Below are 13,553 nucleotides of genomic sequence, written 5' to 3' on the forward strand. Positions count from 1 at the left end.
TGATAGGAAACAAAGAGTAGTGATAAACAGCTCTATTTTGGAATGGCAGGCAGTGACCAGTGGGGTACCGCAGGGATTAATGCTGGGACCGCAGCTTTTTTACAATATATATTAATGATGTAGAAGATGGTATTAGTAATAACATTAGCACATTTGCTGATGATACTAAGCTGGGTGGCAGGGTGAAGTGTGATGAGGATGTTAGGAGATTACAGGGTGACCTGGACAGGTTAGGTGAGTGCTCAGATGCAGTTTAATGTGGATAAATGTATGGTTATTCACTTTGGTGGCAAGAACAGGAAGGCAGATTACTACCTAAATGGAATCAATTTCGGTAAAGGGGCAGTACAGAGAGATCTGGGTGTTCTTGTACACCAGTCAATGAAGGTAAGCATGCAGGTACAGCAGGTAGTGAAGAAGGCTAATAGCATGCTAGCCTTCATAACAAGAGGGATTGAATATAGAAGCAAAGAGGTTCTTCTGCAGCTGTACAGGTCTCTGGTGAGACCACACCTGGAGTACTGTATGCAGTTCTGGTCTCCAAATTTGAGAAAGACATTCTGGCTATTGAGGGAGTGCAGCGTAGGTTCACGAGGTCAATTCCTGGAATGGTGGGATTATCTTACACTGAAAGACAGGAGCAACTGGGCTTGTATACCCTTGAGTTTAGAAGACTGAGAGGGGATCTGATTGAGACATATAAGATCATTAAAGGATTGGACACTCTCGAGGCAGGAAACATGTTTCCGCTGATGGGTGAGTGCCGAACCAGAGGACACAGCTTAAAAATACGGGGTAGACCATTTAGGACAGAGATGAGGAGAAACTTCTTCACCCAGAGAGTGGTGGCTGTGTGGAATGCTCTGCCCCAGAGGGCAGTGGAGGCCCAGTCTCTGGATTCATTTAAGAAAGAGTTGGATAGAGCTCTCAAGGATTGTGGAATCAAGGGTTATGGAGATAAGGCAGGAACAGGATACTGATTAAGGATGATCAGCCATGATCATATTGAATGGTGGTGCAGGCTCGAAGGGCAGAATGGCCTACTCCTGCACCTATTGTCTATTGTCTATTGACAAGGTTCTGCAATGATAAGACTGATTTGTAAAGTTATATCACATGGATTCATGGTGAGCTTGCTAATTGAGTAGAACATTGGCTTGATGCTAGGAGACAGGGATAGTGGTGGAGGGTTATTTTTCAGACTGGAGACTTGTGACCAGTGGTGTTCCACAGGGATCAGTGCTGGGTCCACCTTTGTTTGTCATTTATATAAACAATTTGAATGAAAATTTAGGAGGCATGGTTAGTATACTCGCGGATGACACCCAAATTGGTGGTATAGTCGACAGTGAAGATTACAAATGAATCTTGATCAATTAGGCAAATGTGCGGAGGAGTGGCAGTTGGAGATTAATTTGGATAAAACAAGGGCAGGACTTACACAGTTAATGGCAGGGCTGTGGGTAGTGTAGTCGAACTGAAAGACCTATCGGTTCAGGTACATAGTTGTTTGAAAGTTGCATCACAGATTGACAGGGCGGTTAAGAAGGCATTTAGCCTTCACTATTCAGACCGTTGAGTATAGAAATTGTCATGTTGAGGTTGTACAGAACACTAGTGTGGCCACTTTTAGAGTACTATATTCAGTTCTGATTGCTCTGCTAAAGGAAGGATATTATTAAATTGGAGAGGGTTCAGAAAAGAGTTACCATGATGTTGCCAGGACTGGAGGGTTGAGTAGGTGAAAGTGAGGACTATAGATGCTGGATATCAGAGTCAAAACGTGTGGAATTGGAAAAGCACAGCAGGTCAGGCAGAATCCGAGGAGCAGGAGAGTTGACATTTCAAGCATAAGCCCTTCATCAGGAATGTCGGGGGGAGGGGGAGAGGCAAGAGGACTGAGAGACAAATGGGAGGGGGCTGCAGCTGGGGAGAAGGTAGCTAGGAAGGCGATAGGTAGATGAAGCTGGTGGATAATGGTAACAGGTCAGAGCAGAGGTGGAGCCGATAGGTGGGAAGGAAGATGGACCGGTAGGACAGTTCAAGAGGGCGGTGCCGAATTGGAGGGTTGGATCTGGGATAAAGTGGGGAAACGTGAAATGAGAAGCTAGTGAAATTGACATTGATTCCGTTTGGTTGGAGGTTCACAAGAGGGAAGATGAGGTGTTCTTCCTCCAGGCATCAGGAGGCTAGGATTTGGCGGTAGAGGATGCCCAGGACTTTCATGTCCTTGGTGGAGCGGGAGAGGGAGTTGAAGTGATCAGCCACTGAGTGGTGAGATTGTTTGGTGCATGTGTCCCAGAGATGTTCTCTGAAATGTTCCGCAAGTTGGCGTCCTGTCTCCCCAATGTAGAGGTGACCACATCGAGAGCAACAGATACAGGAGGTATTTGGTGGCACAGGAAAATCTCTGCTGGATGTGGAAGGATTCTTTGGGGCCTTCGATGGAGGTTTGGCCGCAGGTTTTACACCTCTTGCGGTGGCAAGGAAAGATGCTTGTTATGGAGGGTGGGTTGGTGTGGGGCGTGGACCTAATGAGTAGTCACAGAGGGAATGGTCTCTGCAGAATGCTCGCAGAGGGAATGGTGAGTTATAAGGAAAGGCTGGGGTGTTTTTCACTGTAGAGTAGGAGACTGAGAGGTGAACTTATAGAGGTTTATAAAATCATGACGGGCATAGATAAGGTGAATAGTAAAGATATTTTTCCTCAGGTCAAAACTAAGGGGCATATTTCTAAGCTGAGAGGAGAGTGATTTAAAAGGGACCTGAGGAGCAACCTTTTCACAGAGAGTGGTTCATACGTGGAAAGAACTGCCAGAAGAAGTGGTAGATGCAGAACCAGTTACAACATTTAAAAGATATTTGGACAGATAAATGAGTAGAAAAGATTTAGAGGGATATGGGCCAATTGTAGGCAAGTGGAACTAGTTTCGTTTGGGAAACTTGGTCGGCATGAATGAGTTGGACCAAAGGGTCTGTTTCCATGCTATTTGATTCTATGACTACGCTGATGCCCCATGACAATGGTGCATGCCATCTGCAAGATGCTCACCAATACTGGTTTAACAGTGCCTCCCAAATCTGTTATGTCTACCACGTAAAAGGGCACAGGTAAAGGGCAATGAGAAAACCATCTGCAGATTGTAATGTATGTCATGTATAGCCTAACTTGAATATATATTGCTATACTTTCATTATTGCTGGTAAAAATCATAAAACTCCTTCAGTAATGTTTTGGGTGTAACTTTGTGATGTACTGCAACAGGTCACAAAGTAGGCTCAAACCCCCAACTCAATGGCAACTGGCAGTAATGTCATCAATGTCCACAACGCCCATCAATGTCCACATCCCACAATGAATGATAAAAGATTAATATTTTAAATACATGAAACAAAATGTGTTCATTTCACTTGTATGATAATTAAACCGGTGTAATTCTCTATGCATTGATGCATTCTTACTAGAAACCTCCACAAAATGACATTCTCAAATTATTACAAATACACAGTTCACTCAAAAAGATTAATAATTTTATAATGTACTGTTTATATGAAACAAGAGCAGCCATTATATTTCTTCTCAGGAAGGACAAATAAAATGCACCTGTTCTCGAATTATTGTGAGTTCAGACACAATTTTCTCTACACTGCTGTCACGGTCTTTTTTGTCTTTTCCAAAAGCTGGGTTGTGCAAATTAACTTCTTTCATTGCTAGCAGATTCTGTCCACTGTATTTCCTAACCTGTAGATTCAAGAAGAGATCTAAAGTATACCCTTAATCTGTCTGTTGTAGAAAGCCAACAAAATATTACAATAAAAAGAAAGGCTTACCTTACAAACATTACCAAATGCTCCACTCCCAAGATAGTCTAAAATGGCATAATTACCAATAAACTTTGTTGGGGCTTTATTTTGGTTAACGCCTTCTATATTTTCAGTGATTTGTTTTAGTTCATCAGTCTAGGTAGAAAACCATAATACAAGTTACAAATGTTCGATGGAGAAAAAGAACCTTGAAGATAGATTAGTTGAATTAGAGTTCATCACTTACAGTTAAAGAGTTCAACTTAGTTACCAAGTTTTCATATGCACGGATGTCACGGACATAATGTCCAACATCAATGAACATCTCAAACATGTCAGGAGGAAATAATCTGCATTTAAGAAATCTCAGTGTCAGTAAATCACAGAAGTTTTGACATTAAAAGACGTGATACAAACTTATAGGGTAGGAAAAGTAAGTACATTTTTTTCTGCACAGAATTAAATCCATGGAGATATTCTTGTATAGAAGCATATAAAATAGGAGCAGGGATAGGTCATTCGGCCCTTCGAGCCTGTTCCGCCATTCAATATGATCATGGCTGATCATCCAACTCAGTACCCTGTACCCACTTTCTGCCCATACTCCTGAATCCCTTTAGCTCGAAGAACTATATTGAACACTTTCTTGAAAATCTTCTATGTTTTAGCTTGAACCTTGTTCTGTGGTGCAGAATTCAGGCTCACCATTTTCTGGGTGAAGAAATTTATCTTCATCTCAGCCATAAATGACCTACCCTGTATCCTTAAATTATGAGCCCTGGTTTTCAAAACCCTGGTTATTGGGAACATCCTTCTTGTACTTAATCTGTCCTGTTAGAATTTTCTAGATTTCTGTAAGATCCCCTCACTCTTCTAAACTCCACTATATATAGTCCTAACTTTATACGTCAAGTCCTGCCATCCCAGGAGTGTCTGATAAACCTTTGTTGCACTACCTTCATCTTTCCTCAGGTAAGGTTACAAAAACTGCACACAATGCTCCAGGTGTGGTCTCACTAAAGTCTTGTACAATTACAACAAGAAATCCCTGCTCCTGTACTTGAATCCTCTTATTATGAAGGACAACATACCATTTATCTTCTTAATCAACTATTCCCCCAAATGCTTACTTTCAGCAACAGGTGTGCACGGAAACCAGGTATTGTACCTTCCCATTTCCCAATATATCAGCATTCTGACAATAATCTTCCTTCCTGATTTTGCTACCAAAGTGGATAAACTCACAACTATCTACGTTACACTTCATCTGCCATGAATTTTCACTCACTCAGCTTGCCAACATCATACTGAAGCATCTCTGCATCCTCTTCACAGTTCTCCCTCCCATCAAGCTTTGTGTCATCTGAAAACTTGGAGACATTATATTTAGTTCCCTCATCTAAATTATTAATATATATTGTGTTTAGCAGAGGTCTAAGCACTGATCCCTATAGTACACCACTTGTCACTGTCTGCCATATGAAAGAGGACCTGTGTATTCCTACTCTTTGTTTCCTGTTTGCCAAACACTTGGGACCCTGGTGCTGTGAGGCAGCAGTGCTAACCACTGAGCCACTGTGCTGCCTACTTCTTTATACATGCGTGCACACAAACCCAATCATATGTGCCTTAATTTTAATGCCAATTTCTTACGTAGGAACTTTTCAAATGTCTTCTGAAAATCCAAGTAAACCACATCCATTGGCACTCCTTATCAACTCGACCTGTTGCATCCTTGAAAATTCCATTAGATTTATCAAATATGATTTTCTTTTCATAAATCCATGCTGACTCTGTCCAATTCTGTCACTGCTTTCCAAGTACTCTGCTATTTAATCTTTTATAATGGACTCTAGTATTTTCCCCACTAACTATGTCAGACAGTTCATAATTCGTCGTTTTCCCTCGATGGCCTTTTTTAAACAGTGAAGTTGCATTCGTGAATCCAATCCAAAGGAACTGTTCCAGAGTCTACAGAATCTTAAAAGATGATTACCAGTGCATCCACTATTTCTAGGGCCACTTCCTTCAGTATTCTTGGATGCAGATTATCAGGACGAGGACATTTATTGGGCTTTAATCCCACCAATTACGCCAAAACCTTTTCCCTATTCATACTAATTTCCTTCAGCTCTTCCCTCTCACTGGATCCCATGTTCTCCAACATTTTTAAGACATTACTTGTGTTCTCCTTTGTGAGTAAAGGACCAAAATACATATTTAGTTGCCATCTCTTTGCTTCCCATTGTAACTTGCCCTGTTGCTGATTGTCTTCACTAATCTTTATCTCTTCATATATGTATACAAGTTTTTACAATCAGTTTGTAAGTTCTCTGCATGCTTACAGTCACACACTATTTTCACCTCTAAATCAAGCCATTCCCTCCTTTGTTGAAATCAAAATTGTTTCCAATCCCCAAGTCTGCTGCTTTTTTGACTAATTTGTATGCCCTTACTTTGGATCTAATATTATCCCTAATATCCCTTAATAGCAATGATTGGACCACCTTTCCTGTTTTGATTTTTGTGCCAGACAGAAATGAGAAATTGTTGCAGTTCATCCATGTGTTCTTATCCAACATCATTCTTTAAAGTAACATTCCCCCAACTTATCATAGTCAGCTTGCACTTCACAATCATAGTTTCCTTTGTTTAGATTCAAGCCCCTAGTCTCAAAATCAACAACATCTGAACAAAGAATTCTATTATATTATAGTCACTCTTCCCTGAGGGGCCTCATGTGCTAGATTGCCAATATATTGTTAGATATAAGTAGTTCTTGTTAGGACTGTGTCTCTTTAGTTTGTGTTTTTAAAAACTGGGAACTGAAATGAAAAAGAACTGTTTTTAAAGATGTATTGCAAAGAGTGGCTGCTTTTTTGACATCAAGTAACTTGATGATCACGGCAGGCACTGTAATCAGCTTTTGAACAAGCAGTAATTCAAGTTCAGATTGAAGACAGTCTAAAGCCAAGGATGAGTATTGATGCAGCTCATGTTGGCAACAAAAGTTGATTGGACTCTGCACTAGTGACAGTTATCAATGACATAGATCTTTTGTTTGCCAACAACTGTGTGACTGATTTGCGAGTAGCTGAACAACTTGGAGCTGGAAACAAGTTACAGAGACATAGAGAGTGAGAAAAGGAAATGTGCAGATCTGCTTCCAGTCCAGAAGCTGCTTGTTCTCTGCAGTCAAAAACTCAATTTGAACCTAGAAGGAAATTAGTTACCTTTCCTGAAGAAGTCACTGCAAGCTACATCTTTTGAATTGATGAATCAGAGACATCTTCCAAGTGAATCAGCTGCTCTGTATTTCTTAAAAGCCAGTGGAAGCATCCAGAAAAAAAGACATCTAAATAAGAGATCTGGCTAGCTGAAGAAGGATCATCAAAACACTGGAACCGGGAAGCTGAGACCATTGAACTGACTTTCCAATTTTTTTACCTCTCCCAATAATCTACTTTCTCAATTAGCATGCGTGCACGTGTGTGAGTGTGTAGGGGCTGTAAAAGGGAGGCTTATAAATAGATTAGACTCTTAGTAGCTTATATGCCAATGGTTTATATGTTTATTTGTAGCTGTAGTCAAATTACTTGTAATAAATGGTAATCTGGTCTATGCTTTCTATCAACCTTGGTCTTAAATCCAGGTATTGTGTGTACTTTAAAAAAAGACTTTAACATTTGGCACAACTACAGGAATAGCAGAATTTAATTTATAGCTTGCTACCCCACTTGCTGTTCCATGTACTAACCTACAAGATGGCAAACTGAAAAATAAATGGTCCCAAAATACATGTGGCCTGATTTTTGAGTGCTGAACCATAATTTGCAGTATAACCAACTTGTTCTGCCTGAAATGGGTAAGACACAAATTTGTTGATACATCTCATCTGCATGATTTTAGTGCTATTTCCTGTACCTCCAGGCAAATTCTGTACAATGCAGGAGTGAGAGAGGCAATCATAAGAACAGAGAGAGAGTTTTGGAGTCAGAGGGCACAAAATAATGTTTTTTAAAAGTGATTTCAAACAACTAATTCAAACAACTACAACACAACACTCAAGAAATTTTGTACCACATGAATTACAAGAAAATGGAAATGCCTGAAAAGGAGGAGAGATCCCATTTTTAACTTATAAAAGATAGATGCATTTTCAAAGCTTTTCAATTACATCTGCACTGTTTTTCAAGAAAAGAAAGTAAGAGATGATGATGATTAAAAAATTAGCAATGTTGTTTCCTCCTTTGTGATGAGTCTCTTTCTCAAAGGTAGTATGGATGGACAATAAATGGCCTTGCTAATGACTATCTTTTTTCTAGAATGAGCGTTTCTAGAAACAAAATATGAGTTTAGATAGTTGGAGAATTGGAGTTGGAGGTGAGAGTATAAAGGATGGAAAGTCACACCAGACTCCTGTTTGATCACTCTCTGGCTGGAAACTGCACATTGTGAACAATAGAGTATTTTTGGAAAATAAAGTTATCTGTTGCTGATAGAAAATATTAAAAAGTGGAAATCGCCAATGTGTACGGCGACAAATATATGTCAGTTCAAAACAGCTTAATCAGACGATGTTATGAATTTTAAACCATAAGTTGTAATATAAAAGTATTTTTAGCAAAACAGTGCACTTTTCACCTGGACAATCACCCCAGGAGAATGCTACAGATGCAGGTTATCCAGAGTAGCATATATCCAGAAGGCACCAGCATAAATTACATACATTGATTTAATAGCTGTTTGATAGTACAGGGTATTACTGATTTAAATATTCAGCTAAATTGCTGATCCCAATCTAGAACCATAACAAAGTAGAAAACAGATGCACAATGTTTCTCTGCAGAAATGTGAAAATCACAGATTAAAAAATCTGCATAGCACTATTCATTTTAACTTGTTTAAGAATGACTGAAATCTCAGAATAACAAAGTAAAGAGGTTTAATGTCAATGCACAGGTGACAAATACATTTGTATATTGTACCTTTTGAATAATTGCCTGTTCCTTTCCATACTGAAGAGAAAACGCAAAGCTCTAAAGGCATAGCACTGTAATGAAAATATTTTAAGTACTGTATGTAAGCATCGATATATAAATGAAATGAACAGCATAATACGTACATTGAAAAACATACAATACAAATTTATGAACATACAAAAAGGGAGATGCTGCTGTTACATAAAAAGTAAATTAATATGAGACACGTAGAAACAAATTACCACATTTTCCTCAGACATTTCATACTGTTATTGTTAAAATAAACTAAAAATAAGTCAAAGCCTAACTTTTATTGAAAAATCTCCACTGAAAGGAAGGCATTTTTACAAGCAGTACAGATGAATTAAGTCACAGAAACTAACTTACAATATTATGACAGGTAGTCTGAGAAACAAATCTTATTTTTAATAAGCAAGACAGGCATGTATCTTCAGTATAGTCAACATAATTTAAACAAGACTGCTTAGCAGCTCAGTGCTATTCATTCCTCCATTTAGAAGCTGATGCATGAAATGAAATGGAATGCATTTATACATGCAACAATGAAAACCCTGTCAATCTCTAAATTAGTTGTTTCAACAAAGCAAATCAAGTTCAACTCTTCTGGAATAAAATTGCTGTTGTAAGAAAAATACCTGCAGGGTTTCTGTTTTTAGTGCATTCCTTTGTTTTCTTGGCAGGATTAGCTTCCCTATGACATAAATGCCATTCCCCTGTATAAAGAATTTAAAGAAATATAACATAAAGATATTAAGCTATATATTTCCAATACTTGATTAAACATTCAGAATGAACATTCCCAATGCTAAAGATTTCAAGCTTGATTCACAGTTATATTGAGCTCAGCTGGGATGACAATAGAACTGCTGCAATCACAATCCCCAGTGGTAAAGGTAGAGTTTTTATATTCCTAATTTCTACAGCGTGCCTCTTAACAGAATGTACACTTGTGAGACATTGGATAAGAATAGAATCAAGGCCAGTTTGATATTCTCCACAGCTAACGACTTATCAACATAGGCTCTTTTATGAAGTTCGTACATTTTAAAAAAATTCTCATCTTTTACACAACAATTGCCTAGTTTGATTCATGCTTGAAAATTCATAATGTTGTACACTACAAACTGGTAGTGACTGTTTAAAGCGGAATCCAAACACTCAGCAATCAAGTGAAAGACCAAAGATAAATAAAAACAATCCTAACTTACTTACTTACATAGAAAGTGAATATTGAGAAGGAAATCTTAGACCACAGGGCCTGGTTTGATGGACTGAACAGTAAGAAATGGAATTTAATCCTGAAAAGTGAAAGGTGACAGATTTTGGCGGACTAAAAAGGCAAGGGAGTAAGCGCATGATGAATGATTGTATCCTAGGAAGTACAGAGGATCACAGAAACCTTGGTGTCCATGTCCATAGATCTGGGAGGCGGCAGGATAAGAAGGCATATGGGAAACAATCCTTTATTGAAGGTTATGCTGGAACTGTATAAAATATTATTTGGCCCACAGCTGGAGTACTGTACTGTATGCAGTTCTGGTCATCACACTACAGGAAGGATGTGATTGCATTAGAGAGGATATAGAGGAGATTCATCAGGATATTGCCTGGAATGGAGCAATCCCATCATGAGGACAGACTGCATAGACTGAGGTTGTTTTCCTTAGAGCAGAAAAGGCTGAGAGGGAATCTGATTGATGTGTACAAAATTAAGAAAGGCATAGATTGGGTAGATAGGAAGAAATTTCTTCCATAATAGAGGGATCAATAACCAGGCAGCATATACAGCAAACTTTGGTTTAACCAGCAGCTAATGAACTGGTACTCTCAATAAACTGGCGAAAATGATCTACCTCAAACACCGGAAGTTTATTGTATTATTGCAGTCTCTGCGATGTCTGAGTAGTCAGTTGAGGATGCAAGTGAGAAGGATCTCTGCCAGTAAGATTATTTAAGGCAAGTTGTTTTATTATTTAAGTGATTTGTGTTGTTAATAAAGTATAACAGTGTTGTGGATACCCCCATATCATGTTTCTATTACTAAGTATGTGTTTTTATAGTATTTATGTGGACCTCTTGATCAACTAGCACATTCCTGGTCCCATAGGTGCTGGTTAATAAAAAGTTTGCTCTATATAAGATAAGCTGCAGAAGGTTAGAGGATTTTGAAGAGAAACTATTTCATCTTATGGGAGGAAGGAGTTATTTGCAACTCAGCGCATGAAAGGTTGAGTAATTCAGTGCTTGAGGAGTGATACAGATACAATGGGCTAAAGGATTCTTTCTGTGCTGTAAGACTCTATATTCTATGACTCTAAAGCAAACACAATTAATTTAACACTATTATTTGTAACTGATTATGTGATTAATTCAGTTGTACATTCTTTTTATTTCCCCATAAGAGTTTCCTTAAACATTAATGAATCTTGAAGTCTTATTCACTTCTTTAAGGACCAAGTCAAAGGTATCCCACACGTCTCTGAAATTCCCTTTAATTTTCCCATTTTCCAGCTATTCTCCAAGATAAGATTTTATGGCAATTCTTCCATTAGCTTTTTGACTAAGCAACCCTCCTATTTTGCTTAAATCCTAATAACAGAATTGCTCAGTTTCTCATGCAGTTGTTGGCAGATAACCAACTGCCTTATAGTCCTCCAAGCCAACTTTGCTAACTGTGCTCTGTCACAAGGTCTTGTGAGGACCTTTGTAGATTTCTACCTTCAGCTTCAAACTAGGTAAATGTTCTAAATTGTTTTCCCCCTTATGAATTCTAAACTGAGCATGAGCACTTATCTTTATTCGCACAATGAATGATCAAGTTAGTATTTCTTTACTTAAAGTGCGGGTGTGACAAATACACATCTCTCTTGTCTGTTCTAATTCACTGCTCTGCAATCTACACCAAATTAAAAGTACAACTCCCTACCTTCTGTTTGTAAGCACAAAGATAACTTAAATACATGAAACTTCTAACCTCAACAATCCACCTTCATAAAAAGGACCCATGATTTGAGATATTCTTAAACAAAAATGAAAAATAATTATTTTACCTTCAAAACAACTATTTTATTATGTAACGATACAAATAATTTCTATTGCTAATGAATGTGTTTGCTGTCTCTACATACTTATAGGAATTTCTTTTGTTTACAAGCAGGTATCTTTTTTGAACTGGGAACTGGATATATAATTTAAATTTTCACTAAGTAAAGGTAGACCTTGTGGCTACATTAAAGTAAGAATATCCACTATCCTTAATTGCTATTACCTCTCTATATCTGATCTTGCAAGTTAAACAAAGATTATGTTTTAAATCTCTTCAATCCAATAGTTTGAATTGCAGTCACTTTAAATGTACACTAATTACTTAATGAGATGTTTCCATTGATCTTACACACAATACTTTAATTTCTAAAATGTAAAGTTACATTCTAATACATATGAATTTGAAAGTTATTTTCCCAACATCACAGGAAACAGTGTGACCGATCATTGCAACTTTTCAGCTGCCATTAAAACTATCTTAAAATTGACTCCCCATAAATTTCCACTTTAGAAGGTGTCAAAATACTTATTTCCCCTTCATGAATTCTAAAGTGAGCCTGAGCACTTATCCTCAAGCCTTTAGGAAAATACAGTCAATCAGTATAATTCAATCGATCAGTCTGCCAATGCTTTACTTAAGTCTAAAGAATAATGTTCAGTAAACAGCTGAGGATTTTCCATGTGGCAGTTTTGCATATGCTATTAATTGGGCCTTGACAGATGCAAAGATGACTGAATGACCCAAGTCTGCTCTCTGAACCCCTTCCCTGAGAATAAGTATTTAAGGATTCATTTAACAATATACAATCACCTGTAAACAACTCAAGAGCTAACACTCTACCATTTATCTTGAAGGATGAGGTGCTACACAACAAAATAGAGCAGTACCAGTGGGGAACATTTCCTATATCTGTTGTGGTTCTGTTCGCCGAGCTGGAAGTTTTTGTTGCAAACGTTTCGTCCCCTGGCTAGGCGACATCATCAGTGCTTGGGAGCCTCCTGCGAAGCGCTTCTTTGATGTTTCCTCCGGTGTTTATAGTGGTCTGTCCCTGCCGCTTCCGGTTGTCAGTTTCAGCTGTCCGCTGTAGTGGTTGGTATATTGGGTCCAGGTCGATGTGTTTGTTGATGGAGTTTGTGGATGAATGCCATGCCTCTAGGAATTCCCTGGCTGTTCTCTGTCTGGCTTGCACTATGATAGTAGTGTTGTCCCAGTCGAATTCATGTTGCCTGTCCTATATAGTGTTTAGTGCAGTCCTTGCATGGGATTTTGTACACTACATTAGTTTTGCTCATGTCGGGTATCGGGTCCTTTGTTCTGGTGAGTTGTTGTCTGAGCGTGGCTGTAGGTTTGTGTGCCGTTATGAGTCCTAGGGGTCGCAGGACTCCATGCAAGGACTGCACAAAACACTACATAGGACAAACAGGAAGACAGCTAACAATCCGCATACATGAAAATCAACTAGCCACGAAACGACACGACCAGCTATCCTAAGTAGCCACACACGCAGACAACAAGCAACATGAATTCGACTGGGACAACACTACTACCATAGGGCAAGCCAGACAGAGAACAGCCAGGGAATTCCTAGAGGCATGGCATTCATCCACAAACTCCATCAACAAACACATCGACCTGGACCCAATATACCAACCACTACAGCGGACAGCTGAAACTGACAACCGGAAGAGGCAGGGACAGAC

The 13,553-nt window shown here is 38.8% G+C and overlaps 1 protein-coding gene across 1 annotated transcript in view; it reads right to left on the minus strand.

Moving 5' to 3' along the window:
- The window catches only part of nek10 (NIMA-related kinase 10), a 196,602-nt gene that overhangs the window by 115,784 nt on the left and 67,265 nt on the right, over positions 1-13,553 (minus strand). The window contains exons 11-15 of the mRNA XM_043689493.1: positions 9,443-9,520; positions 8,793-8,857; positions 4,052-4,154; positions 3,832-3,960; positions 3,605-3,742 (exon numbers count right to left, since the gene is read on the minus strand). Coding sequence (XP_043545428.1) covers positions 3,605-3,742; positions 3,832-3,960; positions 4,052-4,154; positions 8,793-8,857; positions 9,443-9,520 — 513 coding nt within the window. The remainder of the gene's footprint in view (positions 1-3,604; positions 3,743-3,831; positions 3,961-4,051; positions 4,155-8,792; positions 8,858-9,442; positions 9,521-13,553) is intronic.

The sequence above is a fragment of the Chiloscyllium plagiosum genome, chromosome 5 (assembly GCF_004010195.1).
Source record: "Chiloscyllium plagiosum isolate BGI_BamShark_2017 chromosome 5, ASM401019v2, whole genome shotgun sequence".
Taxonomy (NCBI): Eukaryota; Metazoa; Chordata; class Chondrichthyes; order Orectolobiformes; family Hemiscylliidae; genus Chiloscyllium; species Chiloscyllium plagiosum.